The sequence below is a fragment of the Dreissena polymorpha genome, chromosome 6 (genome assembly GCF_020536995.1).
Source record: "Dreissena polymorpha isolate Duluth1 chromosome 6, UMN_Dpol_1.0, whole genome shotgun sequence".
In the NCBI taxonomy this organism is placed as follows: Eukaryota; Metazoa; Mollusca; class Bivalvia; order Myida; family Dreissenidae; genus Dreissena; species Dreissena polymorpha.
In genome coordinates this window covers 17,405,670-17,421,375 of record NC_068360.1, presented here as the reverse complement: position 1 = coordinate 17,421,375, position 15,706 = coordinate 17,405,670, and the positions used below count along the sequence as shown (strand labels likewise).

Genomic DNA, 15,706 nt, shown 5'->3' with positions numbered 1-15,706 from the left:
ATAACTTAGGCTAAGACGAGATTATGTTTAGCATTCGTAGAAAGACACGTTCCATAAAAATATTCCTGTCACTTACATAAAAGTAATTCGTATTTAAAAGTAAAAACATGATCTTTAAGGTTTATGGGGGAGGGGCTCAGTGGAATAAATATACCGTTAGTGCCGATGATAGACACGCAGATGTCACTGATGTTCGTCCCGTTACGTGATTTGTCTAAAAATAAATCGTTGACATTTTTAGCGATTTTTTTACGAGATTGTCAGATTTTATGTTCCGAAAAAAAAGCAGCAGAGTATTTTTAACCCGCGCCCTCGGTCAGCTTTGTTTATAGACACGCTAGTTATAAATAATATCCACCGACATACTTTGTGACATTGACATTTGCATAGTACATTAGTTCATTGTTTTCCGCCGTGCATTATTAATAAATCTATGAATAAAAGCAAACAGCTGTAAACCAATGAAGTTGCTGTATAATTACTGGGATTTTCGCACCAACATCTACATAGTACTTACAACCTTCTGGTCAGTCGGTAGGTTCAGCCATTATTTTACATCAGCAGCCGGATTTATTGCAGCGTTGACAGTTTTATTTACGTTCCAAGTAAAATACTTGAACTTGAACTTTATATATAAACTGCCGTACACGAGAACGGTTGGGTTATGCGAAATGTTTATGTGACCTTGGTATAGAATAAAATGCGAAGTTTTATAAAGCAAAAAAAAAAAATTAGACAAAAAAACGAATGCGTACAGATGTTTTTGTTAGCTTGTTCAAGAAACCTTGAAATTTTCCTACCAACCCTAAAATACTATATTGAATTTGTCAAATGTTTTTTATTGATTTGTTTTGAATACCCTTAAATGTTTTGGTAGTTTGTCATCCATTCATAACAGAGATTAATGACCATGCTAATATACTTTGAATATATTTCATTTTTTTATAAACTTAATGGAAATCTTCAACTTAATTTTGTTGATCATGATACCGAACACAATTTATATATTTGTGAGGGTTTCGTCTGTTTATCGCATATTTTAAGAGAATCCGTTCTATGAAGCAGAATAAATATTTATTGGTTCAAGATTTCCCAAATAAATCAATTTTCGCAATGTGATATTTGATCTTAATTAAATCGCCGTGTGTAATTAACCTATTTGACAAAGCATCTTTTTTTCGCTCAACACGGATGTAAACTCAAGGCATTTGCTACTGCGTGACTGAATAATTGAGCTGTCATCATAATCATTATACATGTACGGAATGAACGTGTGGCGATCTTGAACAAATAGCATACGTCGTTCACTGAAAAGCTACAAAATTTACTTATGTAACTGAGCGTACTTGCACGTCTGAGGAAGCACACTTTCCGCGCATGCGTGATTGCGTTAATCACATAACTTTTTACCGAACGAAAAAAGCGTTGTCGGACTTGTGGAATCGGGTCAACGCTTGCTGAATATGCATGTACTTAACTAACCCAGGCTTTTTCCGCTCCATTTTGGGAAAACGCCACACTGGAATTTTGGGAATTTCGCGTCGTGGAAACCCCAACTTTGGGAAAAAAATAATCGCAAAATTGGCTCAATTGGAAAATATTATCGCATGTAAATAGTGTTTCTTATATATCAAAGATGCCGTTAACTGGTAAATAACGACTTTTTTGATAACTTATTATTAAAATATTACAAAATATTATGAACATGTGTGATAAGTGCAGGTTTTTTATCTGAATTTGGGGAAAAGGCCTGGCCTTTTTTTAGTTGAAAAAAATCGCGCGAAGCGCCGGATTTTGAGGAAAAAAGAAAAGTCTTAAATAATCATTAACATATTTTACAGATTTTAAAACAAATTCAAGGCAACAGAGAATTTAATTATGCAATACTTTCTATTTTCTACACCAGATCAGGTAAACTTATATATTTTAAGGTTAAAAAAAAATGTTTGTTTTTTTTGGAATTGGGAATTTTATTTTTCAATTGGGAAAAAAAACAACCAGATTTGCATTGGGAATGGGGCCGAATTTCGGACCCGTGGCATAGGGCGTAAAAAGCCTGTAACCATCGAGCAAGGCAAGCGTGCGCGGTCTAGAACTCTGGTGGATCACACTCGCTTCTCCTTTTAGACGATCATACCCATGCGTTGGTGTTCACCATATCGGACGTGTGGGTTTTTATCTGGTATCACTACAACTACAACCACAACTACAATTTTCAGTAAAACGAGAAGCCGCGTAGCTGAGCGATCTCAGTTCAAAATGTACCAGTGCAAGGATTTGTGGGCAAATATTGCTGATAAGCAAGTATGGCTTTCAACGATTGGACGTCTATCATCACATGATCTCCATTACCGTTATCTCTTCCCGCTTTTTGATGTATTTTCAAGTTTTGAACTGACACTTTTTATCTCATTTTCAACCTGGCTATTCAAACGCGCTGTAGGGCATATGCTTTTAGTGTATCAGCGCTATCTTATACCCCGGATTACCCCTGATACCGCGTAAATTACCTTTTCTGTACACGCGCAGTCTATTCCCTATACCCATTATGAATCGTCTATCGCGTCTATCTTGATGCTATCGCGCATTTTGATTGACCATTAAAGTGTTTGTTTCAATTGACGCTTAAATAATACAAGTTCGTATTGTCAACAGGGTTTGTTTTTCTTCTTCACTGAAAGATTTTCAGTAGATAATGTATTTTATTGCCCCTGGTAGGATGGCATATAGCATTTGAACTGTCTGTCCGTCCGTCCGTCCGTCCGAAAACTTTAACATTGGCCATGACTTTTGCAATATTGAAGATAGCAACTTGATATTTGGCATGGATGTGTATCTCATGGAGCTGCACATTTTGAGCGGTGAAAGGTCAAGGTCATCCTTCAAGGTAAAAGGTCAAAAAATAAATCCAAGGGAAGTAACAAGCTTTAAAGCGAGATAATTTCTATTTATCATTTGGCAGTTACAAATCATTTTTACAAGGGAAGTAATATTTTTTAAAGGGATATAATAAAAATAATCAATCGGCGAAGCAGGGGTCATTGGGTTTCTGACAAACACATCTCTTGTTATATTATGTATATGAAGATGACTTACTTTTTAGAAAACAAGGATGAACATGCTATACCGTATTCTGTTTTTTCTCTTCATATTTACATTTTGTTCCAATTTCGACAAAGAGATCAATCATTTAATACTTGATTGTTTACTCAGATTTTCCGTGCGTACTACTGAGGGTAGTATCACGAGTACTGGTTCTACCCTGTACTTTCGAATAGACTGGTTCCACCCAGTACCCACCAATAGACTGGTTCCACCCAGTACACACCAATAGACTTCCAAGGTTAAGAATCCATGAATGCATTGTAATTCACTGTATACTTACTAGTTTGAACAAGTACAAGGGACGAAATCTGGTCGGATTTTTGGTTTAATGTATTGGACTTACATATAAATTATCTGGCATGTGTTATCTATATTATTTTACATTTTATAACAGTCTAACGAGTAATCTTCTGGAGTATTTTTAATCTTCCAGCTGTCGCTTTTCCTGCTGATGTCGATGATTATTAGCAAGTAATATTAATGATTGACCGCATTCGCCGTCAGTCAACTAGTTAGTCCCCTACTGGTTTCACCGGAGGGGACTTATGGTTTTGTATCCGTCCGTCCGTCTGTCACACTTTCCTGGATCCTGCGATAACTTTAAAAGTTCTTAATATTTTTTCATGAAACTTGAAATATGGATAGATGGCAATATGGACATTATGCACGTCATTTCATTTTGTTCGTACGTCAAAAATTCTGGTTGCTATGGCAACCAATATACTAGAAATACTGCTGAAAATGTTTTTTTTCTGGATCCTGCGATAACTTTAAAAGTTCTTAATATTTTTTCATGAAACTTGAAACATAAATAGATGGCAATATGGCCATTATGCACGTCATTTCATTTTGTTCCTACGTCAAAAATTCTGGTTGCTATGGCAACAAATAGACTATAAATACTGCTGAAAATGTTTTTTTTCTAAATCCTGCGATAACTTATAAAGTTCTTAATATTTTTTCATGAAACTTGAAACATGGATAGATGGTAATATGGACATTATGCACGTCCTTTCATTTTGTTCCTACGTCAAAATTCTGGTTGCTATTGCAACACATAGACTAGAAATACTGCTGAAAATGGTGTTTTTTTCTGGATCCTGCGATAACTTTGAAAGTTCTTAATATTTTTTCATGAAACTTGAAATATGGATAGATGGCAATATGGACATTACGCACGTCATTTCATTTTGTTCCTACGTCAAAAACTCTGGTTGCTATGGCAACAAATAGACTAAAAATACTGCTGAAAATGTTGTGTTTTTTTTTAAATCCTGCGATAACTTATAAAGTTCTTAATATTTTTTCATGAAACTTGATACATGGATAGATGGTTATATGGACATTATGCACGTCATTTCATTTTGTTCCTACGTCAAAAATTCTGGTTGCTATGGCAACAAATAGACTATAAATACTGCTGAAAATGTTTTTTTTTCTAAATCCTGCGATAACTTATAAAGTTCTTAATATTTTTTCATGAAACTTGAAACATGGATAGATGGTAATATGGACATTATGCACGTCCTTTCATTTTGTTCCTACGTCAAAAATTCTGGTTGCTATTGCAACACATAGACTAGAAATACTGCTGAAAATGGTGTTTTTTTCTGGATCCTGCGATAACTTTGAAAGTTCTTAATATTTTTTCATGAAACTTGAAATATGGATAGATGGCAATATGGACATTACGCACGTCATTTCATTTTGTTCCTACGTCAAAAACTCTGGTTGCTATGGCAACAAATAGACTAAAAATACTGCTGAAAATGTTGTGTTTTTTTTAAATCCTGCGATAACTTATAAAGTTCTTAATATTTTTTCATGAAACTTGATACATGGATAGATGGTTATATGAGAATTATGCACGTCATTTCATTTTGTTCCTTCGTCAAAAATGCTGGCTGCTATGGCAACAAATAGACTAGAAATACTGCTGAAAAATGGGTTTTTTTTCTGGATCCTGCGATAACTTTAAAAGTTCTTAATATTTTTTCATGAAACTTGGAGCATGGATAGATGGCAATATGGACATAATGCACGTCATTTAATTTTGTTCGTACGTCAAAAATTCTGGTTGCTATGGCAACAAATAAAAAAAATATTCTGACAATGGTGGAATTTCTGACAATGGTGGAGCCGGTAGGGGACTTTAATTGCTTGGCAATAGTCTTGTTAGATCTGGTTTATTAAATTTTCATTCATTCGTCGAAAATCACTCCTTGTACTGAAGCGCATGTTATGCGCGTGAAGTTAATGTAATATGTTAGGACACTATAATAATAATAAAATGTTCGGGGCCAGGTATTCCCGATTGTGGTGCTTTATAGAAGTTACATATCAAACAAATCGCGCGAAAAGCTGTCCACAATCACTCGGTATAATTATGGTCGTCGTAAAATACCGATCATTCAGTCATAGAAATTCTACACTCCTGACTGTCGAGCCTTAAGGCAGAAAAATTCATTATCGTATTTTCAATTTTTCTTGTTTTTTTTATCGATTGTCTGCGATAAGTATCGAAGTTATACGAAACTGTTTACATCGGAATGTGCGAGATTACAGGTAGGTTAAGTAGTTCATTTTGGATATCTCGATACTGACAATTTTCTGCACGGTATGCAGCTGGAACAGAACTTAATGTCAAATCTTCATTCTATGATCATGCTTTTTCAAAACTCGCATTTGTGCAGATGGTGAGGGTGTACATTCAGGGCATTTGTCGCTGCGTGAGCAAGGATCGAGCGTTCAGCACGAGCTTTATTAATATACATATTTTATGTTTGGAGATCGTGAAACCTGCCACTTTTGGTTTGCTTGACAAGATATTGTCTAAGATTAGGTTTGTCACAGAATGTGACGTACCGGTATGGCCCGAAGGTATTTTTGTCAGAGAAAAACAAGTGCATGCAACTTTATCTTGGATGTTGCCCTTGATAAGTCAGCGAGGAGCATGGATGTTGAATGCGACTCTCTTGGTCGTAGGAAAAGTAATCCGAAAACCATTCTGACTTATTTCAAGCATTAGCGAGTGCGATCTATGGAAGAACTACGCCATACCCACAAAACCCCCATCACTACCGCCGTATTGCCTTCTTCAGGGTGGGGGAGTATGAAGGTCGGGGTCGGGTCGGGGTCTGGCGGTTGGGGGCATAAGTTTGAAAGAACATATAAAGCGCTCTTCCGATGTCAATTTTGGACGTGTTTCATTCTGATGCCATATTTTTTAATCGATCATAAGTCTCCGAGATTATTGCGTGATAATATGAAAAGAGCACCTCTAAATATTTCCAAATTAGAAAAAAATGACTCGATAGAGCTCGACTTTAAACAATTAATGATAATGAAGAATAGGTATTTAGAAAAATCCTTGTGTCACTTTTATGCCCGGACTGTCATAATTATATTATTGAAAGCTACACGCGTTGAAAATGCGCTTGGAGCTTGATATTTGCACGTAGAAACATGAATGTATCATTCAGCCATCTGTCATTCACGTATATTGAGGACACTGGGTTATGTAGCTTAAGTTATACACGTAACGTTATAACGTTTTTTTAGTACCGCTGACGTGAAGGCGTCATGGACTGGGTGACGTTTGACGCTTACATCCGTCGATCACGTTATGAATAATTTATGGTCGTTGTTCCAGACGTTGAAACGCAAAAAAACTAACTCGCACTATGCTTTAATACTTGCTCGAGCATAAAGGCAAATAAAACAGCCACTGCTATTATTAATCTTACAGAAGCTTCTATCTATTTATACCATAACGTTGAAACGGCTTATTATTCGCAACGTCGCAAACGCGGAATTCGCGCGTACGTCTACTCATTGACAGATACGTGGACGCAAACGATACATATATGGATGTATAGACGTTGCTTAAACTCTTTCAGTGCTGGAACCGAATTGTGAAGGCCTTTGCAAACAGTTTGGATCCAGATGAGACGCCACAGAAGGTGGCGTCGCATCAGGATCCAAACTGTTTGCTATTCTGATAGTATTCTTTGAAAAAAATCGAAGACAATGCTAATTTTAGAAATTCAACAGACGACATTTTAGCAGACGACAAATTTCCCAGCATGCAACGGGTTAACCATAGAGGTGTATTACAGTTTAGGTTAAGTATAATGTTGATGAAAAGGGGAACGTTTAACTTTGAAGCTGTTTAACGTTCTGAATCACGGCAAACTTTTTGCGGACGTCAGCGGAAGTGATTCCCTCGTAGCGAGGAAGCTTGGATCCTTTTCAAGTTTAGCCCCGTGTTTAAACAACTATAACGCCAAAATAATCCCGTATTTGTCAAATAACTTTGTGTTTTTCTGCGCATCTTTGAGAAACTACAACTTTATCGTCACGTGAACAGTAATCCGGAAACAAACGCTCGTCTTCTGCGCTATACAACAATAAATGTTTGCAGCAACGAGAGATTTTGGGCGAAAACACAATCATTAAGATGTGTGGAACGCTTTAATAATACATTTGTCAACAGCAAATGCACTTAGTAATGTCAATCTCAAATGTTTTTATGTCGAGAATATGCTCTTCTCCGGAAAAACTATTGCATCCCTGCGGCAACCATCTCGCGCGACGTCATTAGCACGATCAATTAGCTTTAATTATACATTTACACTCTTAAAATACTATTGGGAACATAATAAGTTTTGGCATTTAATTGATGCTTATTGTGGTCAAGTGGTAACGCGTGGCCTTCACAATTCAGGGATCGATGGTCTGGTATGCATCTATACATTTTTTTGTGGAAAATATTAGTGGAGTTCTGGCACCTCCCCCTCCCATTTTTTTTGAAAATCTTATTTTATTTTGTCGCCAATTACGCGAAAAATTATACTATTTCGGTCCGAACAATCCGTTTAAAAACGCAGTCAATATCACTCAAAATCGCCTTGCTAGAGGGAAAATTTTACATATAATTTTAACGATCGCTTAGTGTTTACTAACATCAATAACGGAGGACAAGTCAATATCCTAGCAACCGTTTTAAATTGCCGTTCATTAGAGAACCGTGATTTATATTTCCGTTGAAGCTGCTGACAATAAAAGCGCTGAGAAAAACGTTTATTATAGTAATTCGATCCTAATTTCCGGTATCCTGTATAGTGACACAAGACACCCTGGGAAACATATAGAAGTGCATGTATATTGGTTGATATAAGGCCTTAGTGCTTCACTAATTTCAATAAATATAACCCACTCTATATACGGCAAAGTTATGGTTGACAAACGAATGACTAGTCACAATTGTTACCATGTTTGCAAATGGATGTGTGAGTGCGTCATTTAACCCATTTATACCTTGTGGACTCTCCCATACTTCTAAATTGGATCCATTTATTTTCAAAATTAGGGATGTCTTGTATACTCATTTCTATATTTAGAATATTTCTTACAGAAATTCCTTTAATCAAACAGCGTAGACCCTGATGAGACGCCGCATCATGCGGCGTCTCATCTGGGTCTACGCTGTTTGCCAAGTCCTTTTTTTAGACGCTAGGCATAAAATGGGTTAAAGGTGCACTCGACAAACCCTCTCATCAAGGTTACCATTGTATGCCAAGCTATTCTAAAATCGATCTTTAAATGCTCTAGTTATGACTGAGGCAGGTAGGATTACTGGTCCAAACATAACGCTGTCTCAGAAGCGGAAGGACCTCATTAACTTCGAAATGCACGCAACGTTTCATTACTTTCAGGCAAGAAAATGAAGCTCGAGTTACGATGCCACGCGGTGCTTTGCAAATCAGAGGCCAAGGCGAAGGCGATGGCGGTGCAGTTACACGACAAGATCTCCTTCGCGCTCAAGGAATTTGTGCGGGAAAAGACGCGCAAACAGAACTCGAGGCTTACGCTACAGAGGACGCGGTCGCTTCCGATGAAGAACTCCGTGGTGCCGCTGCGGACGCAGATGTTGAGCACGGGGCAGAATTTCAAGCCGCCTATAAGCAAGTCAAATACTGCGCCGCGCCTGGGAGCCATCACGGAGGACCACGAACAGGAGGAGCTGGAGTCAGACGACGGGATTCTTGAAGAGGAGGAAGAAGAAGACGGGTATAATGTAAAGGTGGCGTTCGAAGAGGAGGACAGTGAATTAACTTCACCTACCGTGAATGCGTTGACACTATGTGGACACGACACAAGTGACGTCGAGTTTTCGCTAGACTTGGATTCGGAGCGTGTAATTGACATCGAGCTAGGCAATAACATAGATGAACTTAAACTTGACGAGGAAGTGCAGTTTATTATTTCACATTCTGCAGATTCCGATGACGAGAGCTCGGAAAGTAGTGGGTTCAACGAGCCCGATTCAAAAGACGGTAGTCTAACGGCAACAGACGACACTTCGTTAAATGAAGAAGATGTGGTGTGCGAGATCCCATCGCCTCACATTCCAGACGAGACTGTCGTGACGTCACTTTGAGCGATGACGTCACGGAGGATTATAACTTTGTGATAATAAATGCGACCATCATTTTAGGTTGCAAAGCTCTTAATCTTAACAATCGGGTACGAAATTTCCCCGATAAGCCCATAGTGCGAAATATTCACATATAATTCGTATAAATGTGTTAAATGGAACGGATAAAAAAGTGTAAATTCTGTGCTACAATTGTACATAATATATTCTTGGTAGACTGTGTAGCGGTTAATTGTTGGACTTGCTAGTGTGAAGGTTTACAGTAACTGAGCCACAGTTGTTGATTTCAACTGCATTTGTGATGTTATTCAAACGATTCAGTGGTTTACCTACCTGTGTATATATAATTGCAAAATTAATACTTATTGAAGTCAACTACTTTGGTACTTAAGAACTAAGACCTACTTGTACGGCATGTGCAGAGCTCAATGTGTCATTACACGGTGAGGGGTCAACAGCGAACAATGAGACTAGTTATGTTAGACTTATTTATTGTTTAGATGTATTTAGAGCGCTAATCTGTGCATAGTACGCTAGAATAACGTATCCCTGTTCACTGTTAAGTGTAAACGCAATCGAATCACACCATGCTATGAAAGGCATGGACTGTATACTCAATTACTCATTTAATTCCTGTATCCGTTACTGTCTAGTAATCTGCTAATTATACTTATATTTTTTAATGTAATTGGCAATGTAAAAATTAAGCATTAAAGTAGGAAAACGGGAGAAAAATATATGCGCATTTAGGCCGACAGATAATATATAATTAAGCACAAGCATTAAAACCCAGTTAGCATAATTTTTAAAGTTTCACAACCTTTTTTGTAAGCCACGAATACAGTTTGCAATGATCACATGAGTACAGGATGTTTGTGTTTTTTTAACTGCAGGAAAATATTAATCAAAATTTTCATTTTTGTGTTTGAACTTTTATTAAAATGGAACGCTATATTTAAGAACACGCTATATGAAGGAATAGGTATGATTCTCTTGACCAAAACGTAATAAGTTTATTAGGCTTAAATAGCAACATAAGCTTATATGTAAGACCTCTTATAATAGATTCATTACTTAACGTCTTACGCGTCATTCAAATAAGAACCACCGGGATTGATTTTTCCGGAATTACAGTTATTCTTGTTCTCAGGAGGAAAGACTTTCGCAGATATTATTTTTTGTTTATCAGACGCTTTTTATATGTAAGACACGCTGGTAAGCACTGTAAAGCCATTCGCCATATTTACATGTCAAAGAAGTCAAATAATTATCTTACAGTACACGTACCAAATTATGCACGCTTTTAGGCTGATCAAGCAAGCAATACATTATTATGTTGATCTTTTTTGAGGATTTATCGATTAAAAAGAATCGAATTATTTCATATTGTTGGCACGTGTCCGAAAAGTTTGTTCTATAGACATGCTGGGCCTTTTCGCCAATGAGCCTTCGGAACAAATCTAAACGTTTTATAACACTATTTTTGAAGTATTTTCCTTAAAGTCGACGTTTCTAATGGTATGATTACATTTTTAAAAAGAACACTTTTTAAAGCATTTGTTCACGGATTGTTTTGCTTTATATATACTTATTTCTTGTTTACCATCCCTGACGGTATATTGTTTCAAACAGAAACATTAAAAACGAAACTTACATTTTAGCTCAATATAACTTAAAAAAGAGATAACTATCGATATACTTGACTGTTGTTACTGAACGCTATATGAGTCTGGATTCGCAGATGTAAAGAAAAGTTTTAACAGATAATCGATTGATATTCACGGTGATCATAGAAAGTATTATATTTGATAGAGGCCGTGCTCCGTGAAAAGTTTTTTATGCATGTGCGTTAAGTGTCGTCCTGGATTAGCGTGTGCAGTCCGCATAGGCTCATCAGGGACGACACTTTACGCCTAAACTTGATTTTTGCTAAGAAGAGACTTTCTTGAAACGAAAAATATTATAAAAGCGGAAAGTGTCTGCCCTGATGAGCCTGCGCGGACTGCACAGGCTATTCTGGGACGACACTTTACGCACATTCATTAACCGCTTTTCACAGAGCACGGCCCATATTAAAAGTCAATCAGTTCAAATTATCGTAAATTGTCATTCTTAGAATTCACTGTTTGAGAATGTAATAGCTCCCAAAAAGCACACAAATGCAAAACTTATATACTTTTATTTATATCTGATGAATGAAACAAGTCTAATTTAAATCGAAATATATATGTGTAAAACACACTATTTCAGTTTTAGATTGATTGATGTAAGTTAAATGAGATTGTGTAATCGAAAATCAAATCAAGAAATGTTTTGTTTAAATCTTGTCGGATGTTTGTTTCTTAATCTAACTTTAATCCTTTGAATAATTTGGTGCACTTTAAGCACAAGTTTTAAGTTCGTATTCATATATTTTTTTCGAATACAACAGCAAGAAAGCGTTGACTCTATTCTTGTTTAGCCAGTTTTTTTTTATTTAAGCCGATTTAAACAATATAACAACGCGGTGAGTACTCAATAACGCACACGTGTAATCGAAATTCAACAAACCAGCATTTTCCAACGGGTTTAACCCATTTATGCCTAGCGTCTAGAAAAAAGGCATTGGCAAACAGCGTAGACCCAGATGAGACGCCGCATGATGCGGCGTCTCATCTGGGTCTGCGCAGTTTGCTTAAAGCAATTTTTGTAAGAAATATTCTAAATATAGAAATAAATATACTACATCCCTAATTTTGGAAATCAATTGATCCAATTGAGAAGGATGTGAGAGTCCACTATGCATAAATGGGTTAACAAGAGAAAAAATAAAGATCAATTTGGGACTGATGAGTTCAATATTTTTTGCTATCCTGGTTTTCATAAAAAAAGACGTGTGTTTCTATCCAGTCACGTATTTACTCTTATTTAGCAATCGTTAACGTTTGAGACACCTAATAACACGGATTGTGGCCTTTCAATATGCTCGGTAACATCCAGCGCGATTTTCTACACTTTTACCTTTTACGTATAACTTAAATGAAATCGTCATAAGTAAGAACCAAACGCGATTTTCTACACTCTTACCTTTAACGACTGAATCTCTAATTCTAGCATGTACTTGACACTGAATTGATGGCTGTTTTATGGGCCAACCGTCATCCAGCCTTGTCATTGCAAACGTCTAGATGATGGATTGTGTCCAACTGTGAGTGTTTGTCTAGGTTGAACGCAAACCCGCATAATGACAGCCCAGCTTTAGCTTTTCCTTGTTAGAGCTTAGTTATTAGGACGCACGATCGCATACATATAAATACATGTAAGTTAATACTACATTCGTCATAAAACGAGCATCGCTTTCAGGCTGAAGATTTTAATTTGGTATGTAACCGCTAACGTCGACTTAGCAATGACGTTTCTGGTAAAAGGCAGCAATCGAAACTACCAATTCATATTTGACAAAAAACAACACGAAAGTGTTATCAATTCTTGACGACACTATTTCATATCAAAGAATGGTTTTGAACGACTTAATTTTAAAGGTTTTCTGTGTTGGACAAAGAAGAAACAAGTGTGTTACTTCTTGTTGCAAACTGGGCACCACTATTTTTTTTATAGATCCATAATGCATGGCAACGGTTTTGTTCACATTACAATTATTTGAAAATACATGTAGTACTTATTTTCATTTTATTATATGGCATGTCTTAAAAATCTAAGATGCACATGGTTATTCATAGTGCGCAATATTAAGAAAATTGCCCGTTTCTTTTTAATGCAAGTGACATTAACGCAAACACATGACGTTTGTCGTCTTTAGTAAATGCCGTAGATAACAGATACATTTGTGTTACAAAGGTCAACATTCTATTTATGAATGCACGCGTTATGCATGAATACATAAAGGTCAACATTCTATTTATGAATGCACGCGTTATGCATGAATACATACGCCTCTTAGTCAAGCCAATCATTATTATTTTCTTCATACTATAAAAAATAATGTATTGCTATGCGTTTTTGTTGATATAGCCAGTAATGTATTTAATCAGCGCATACAATAGCTCTTCTCTAGAACAAAAGTTTTTGTAGAAAGTATACCACGGCATCTATCAAAACCGTATGACACTTGCTATGTATAAGTAACGTTTTGTTTTGCAAACCTTCGAGCAGGGTCACGACCGATTCGTACCCGTCCATTGTATTCCCAATATATCAGGTTTTCTTTATCGCGTAAAGACGTTTTAAACTGATTTGATCCAGAATTGCACGCGAAAATCTGTCAAGAGTTTGTCGCCTGCGTTAATGAACGTTGATTTCGTTATATCTTTGTCACATCTCGCATCATACATTAAGCGGATTGTAGCTGACACGAGACCATATAACACGTGCTTTATACAAAACAACAACAACAACAATCTACATGTAAATCTGATCATCCCACGTTCATATTTTGATGCCACTTTGATATGCTTCTATTCAATTGTTCAGTACCTTTAGACCAAGGAGTTAACTTTTATACGACAGTTAATATTGTCCCAATAACAAAATTTGTCAAGTTCGCCGAGTAATAAATGTTCTTTTTAAGTTTACCTTTTATAAGTTTATTTTATTAAGTTTTAATTTTGCACATGCCATGCAATTAAGAAGTTAAATACGCACAAGTGATTAAAAATACATAACACGCTTACGTTTATTTTGTAATTTACATTTGCTGATTATGCATGCAGTGTTGCAATTAGCAATGACGTCATTGCAATCTAATTATATGCATTTTCTTTCACTGTAGCTCATATTTATTGTTATAATTGCATTATAACACGTTGTTGTTCAATTTAAACATGTTAGACTGTGTTTTTAGGACACGATCGATGTCTAATTTTATTATTCACATGTGGAAAAAAAGTATGCCGCGTTTTCACCACAAAACAGCAGTTTATTCTTTACTTTTATGACAAGTGTTTACCATTGCTAGTTTTAAACATTATTACCTATTTGTGTATGTACATAGATTTTACCAATATATCAAAATTGTGATGTACTACTTACTGTTATGATATTGTGTATAAACGAATCGGCAACCGATTTTTTTTTATCTTTTTATGCGAAACAAACTTACAACGGACGGCACATTTGTACCTGTGCGTAATTAGGTTGCCTAGTTTAGGAAGAATGTATGATTGTATGCTAGATGATATTTTTTTGATCGGGTCAATAACAGATAGTGGCTAATGAAACACATAATGTAATTAATGGATTCACAATTACTTCCGTTTTCGTATAAGTGTTGTTCAGATGGCTGTTCAAATTATTTTTATTGGATTCATGACTTGTGTCTTAATTTAATTGTATAAAAAAAATGAAAGTCGGTAAAACATGCAATAATACATTTTTTTTGTTGGTACAATCTTTCTTCTGCGCTGGTGTACAAGTATGAACAAAAATCATTTGTGATAAGTTTTAATAAATGTCGTAAAGAGCGTAAAATTAAAAATACCTTTATTGTTTCATTAATAGATCACATACATTTTATTTTTGAAATAGTGAATACCATGTTATTGTTTGATCAGAAAAGTTCACTAAAGAGTATCTTAATTTAAGATGCCCATATAGAGAATACCTGTCCAGGGCAGTTTTGCTACTATGCTTCCCGTTGTGTTGTTTGTTTCATATAACGAATTTTATATATGCATCCGTGATTTTAGTATGTTATGACATTGTTACAATTGGAGATATTTATTTCAGTACATTTGTACGTTTGTATATATAGTTGTTACATTTGTTGTAAAAAAGAATTAAATGAAATATTATAATACACGTTTTCTTATCATTTTAATATCCCCACTTTTTATGCCCCTGAAGGAGGGCATATAGTGATCGCAGTGTCCGTCTGTTTGTCCTTCCGTCACACTTTGCGTGTAGGTTTCGAAAAATGCTCATAACTTCTATGTCGCTTCAGATGTAACCTTCATATTAAGAATGCATGTGTATATGGACAAGGCCTTTCCATACGCACACAAATTTTGACCCTTGTGACCTTGACCTCGAACTTAGGGTCCGCGGTTAGGTTTCGAAAAATGCTCATAACTTCTATGTCGCTTCAGATGTAACCTTCATATTTAGTATCCATGTGTTTATGAAAAAGGCCTTTCCATACGCACATTTTTTTTAAACCCTGTGACC

The 15,706-nt window shown here is 36.0% G+C and overlaps 1 protein-coding gene across 4 annotated transcripts in view; it reads left to right on the top strand.

Annotated features, from left to right (window-relative positions):
• Positions 1–15,336, top strand: part of LOC127834113 (protein FAM43A-like) — a 36,591-nt gene extending 21,255 nt beyond the window's left edge. For 3 of the 4 annotated variants that reach the window (XM_052359725.1, XM_052359726.1, XM_052359724.1), the window contains exon 3: positions 8,823–15,336. In XM_052359725.1, the coding sequence (XP_052215685.1) occupies positions 8,823–9,547 (725 nt within the window). In that variant the 3' untranslated portion in view covers positions 9,548–15,336. The remainder of the gene's footprint in view (positions 1–8,822) is intronic. The other variant, XR_008027817.1, reaches the window with a different exon arrangement.
• The last annotated feature ends 370 nt before the right edge of the window (positions 15,337–15,706 follow it).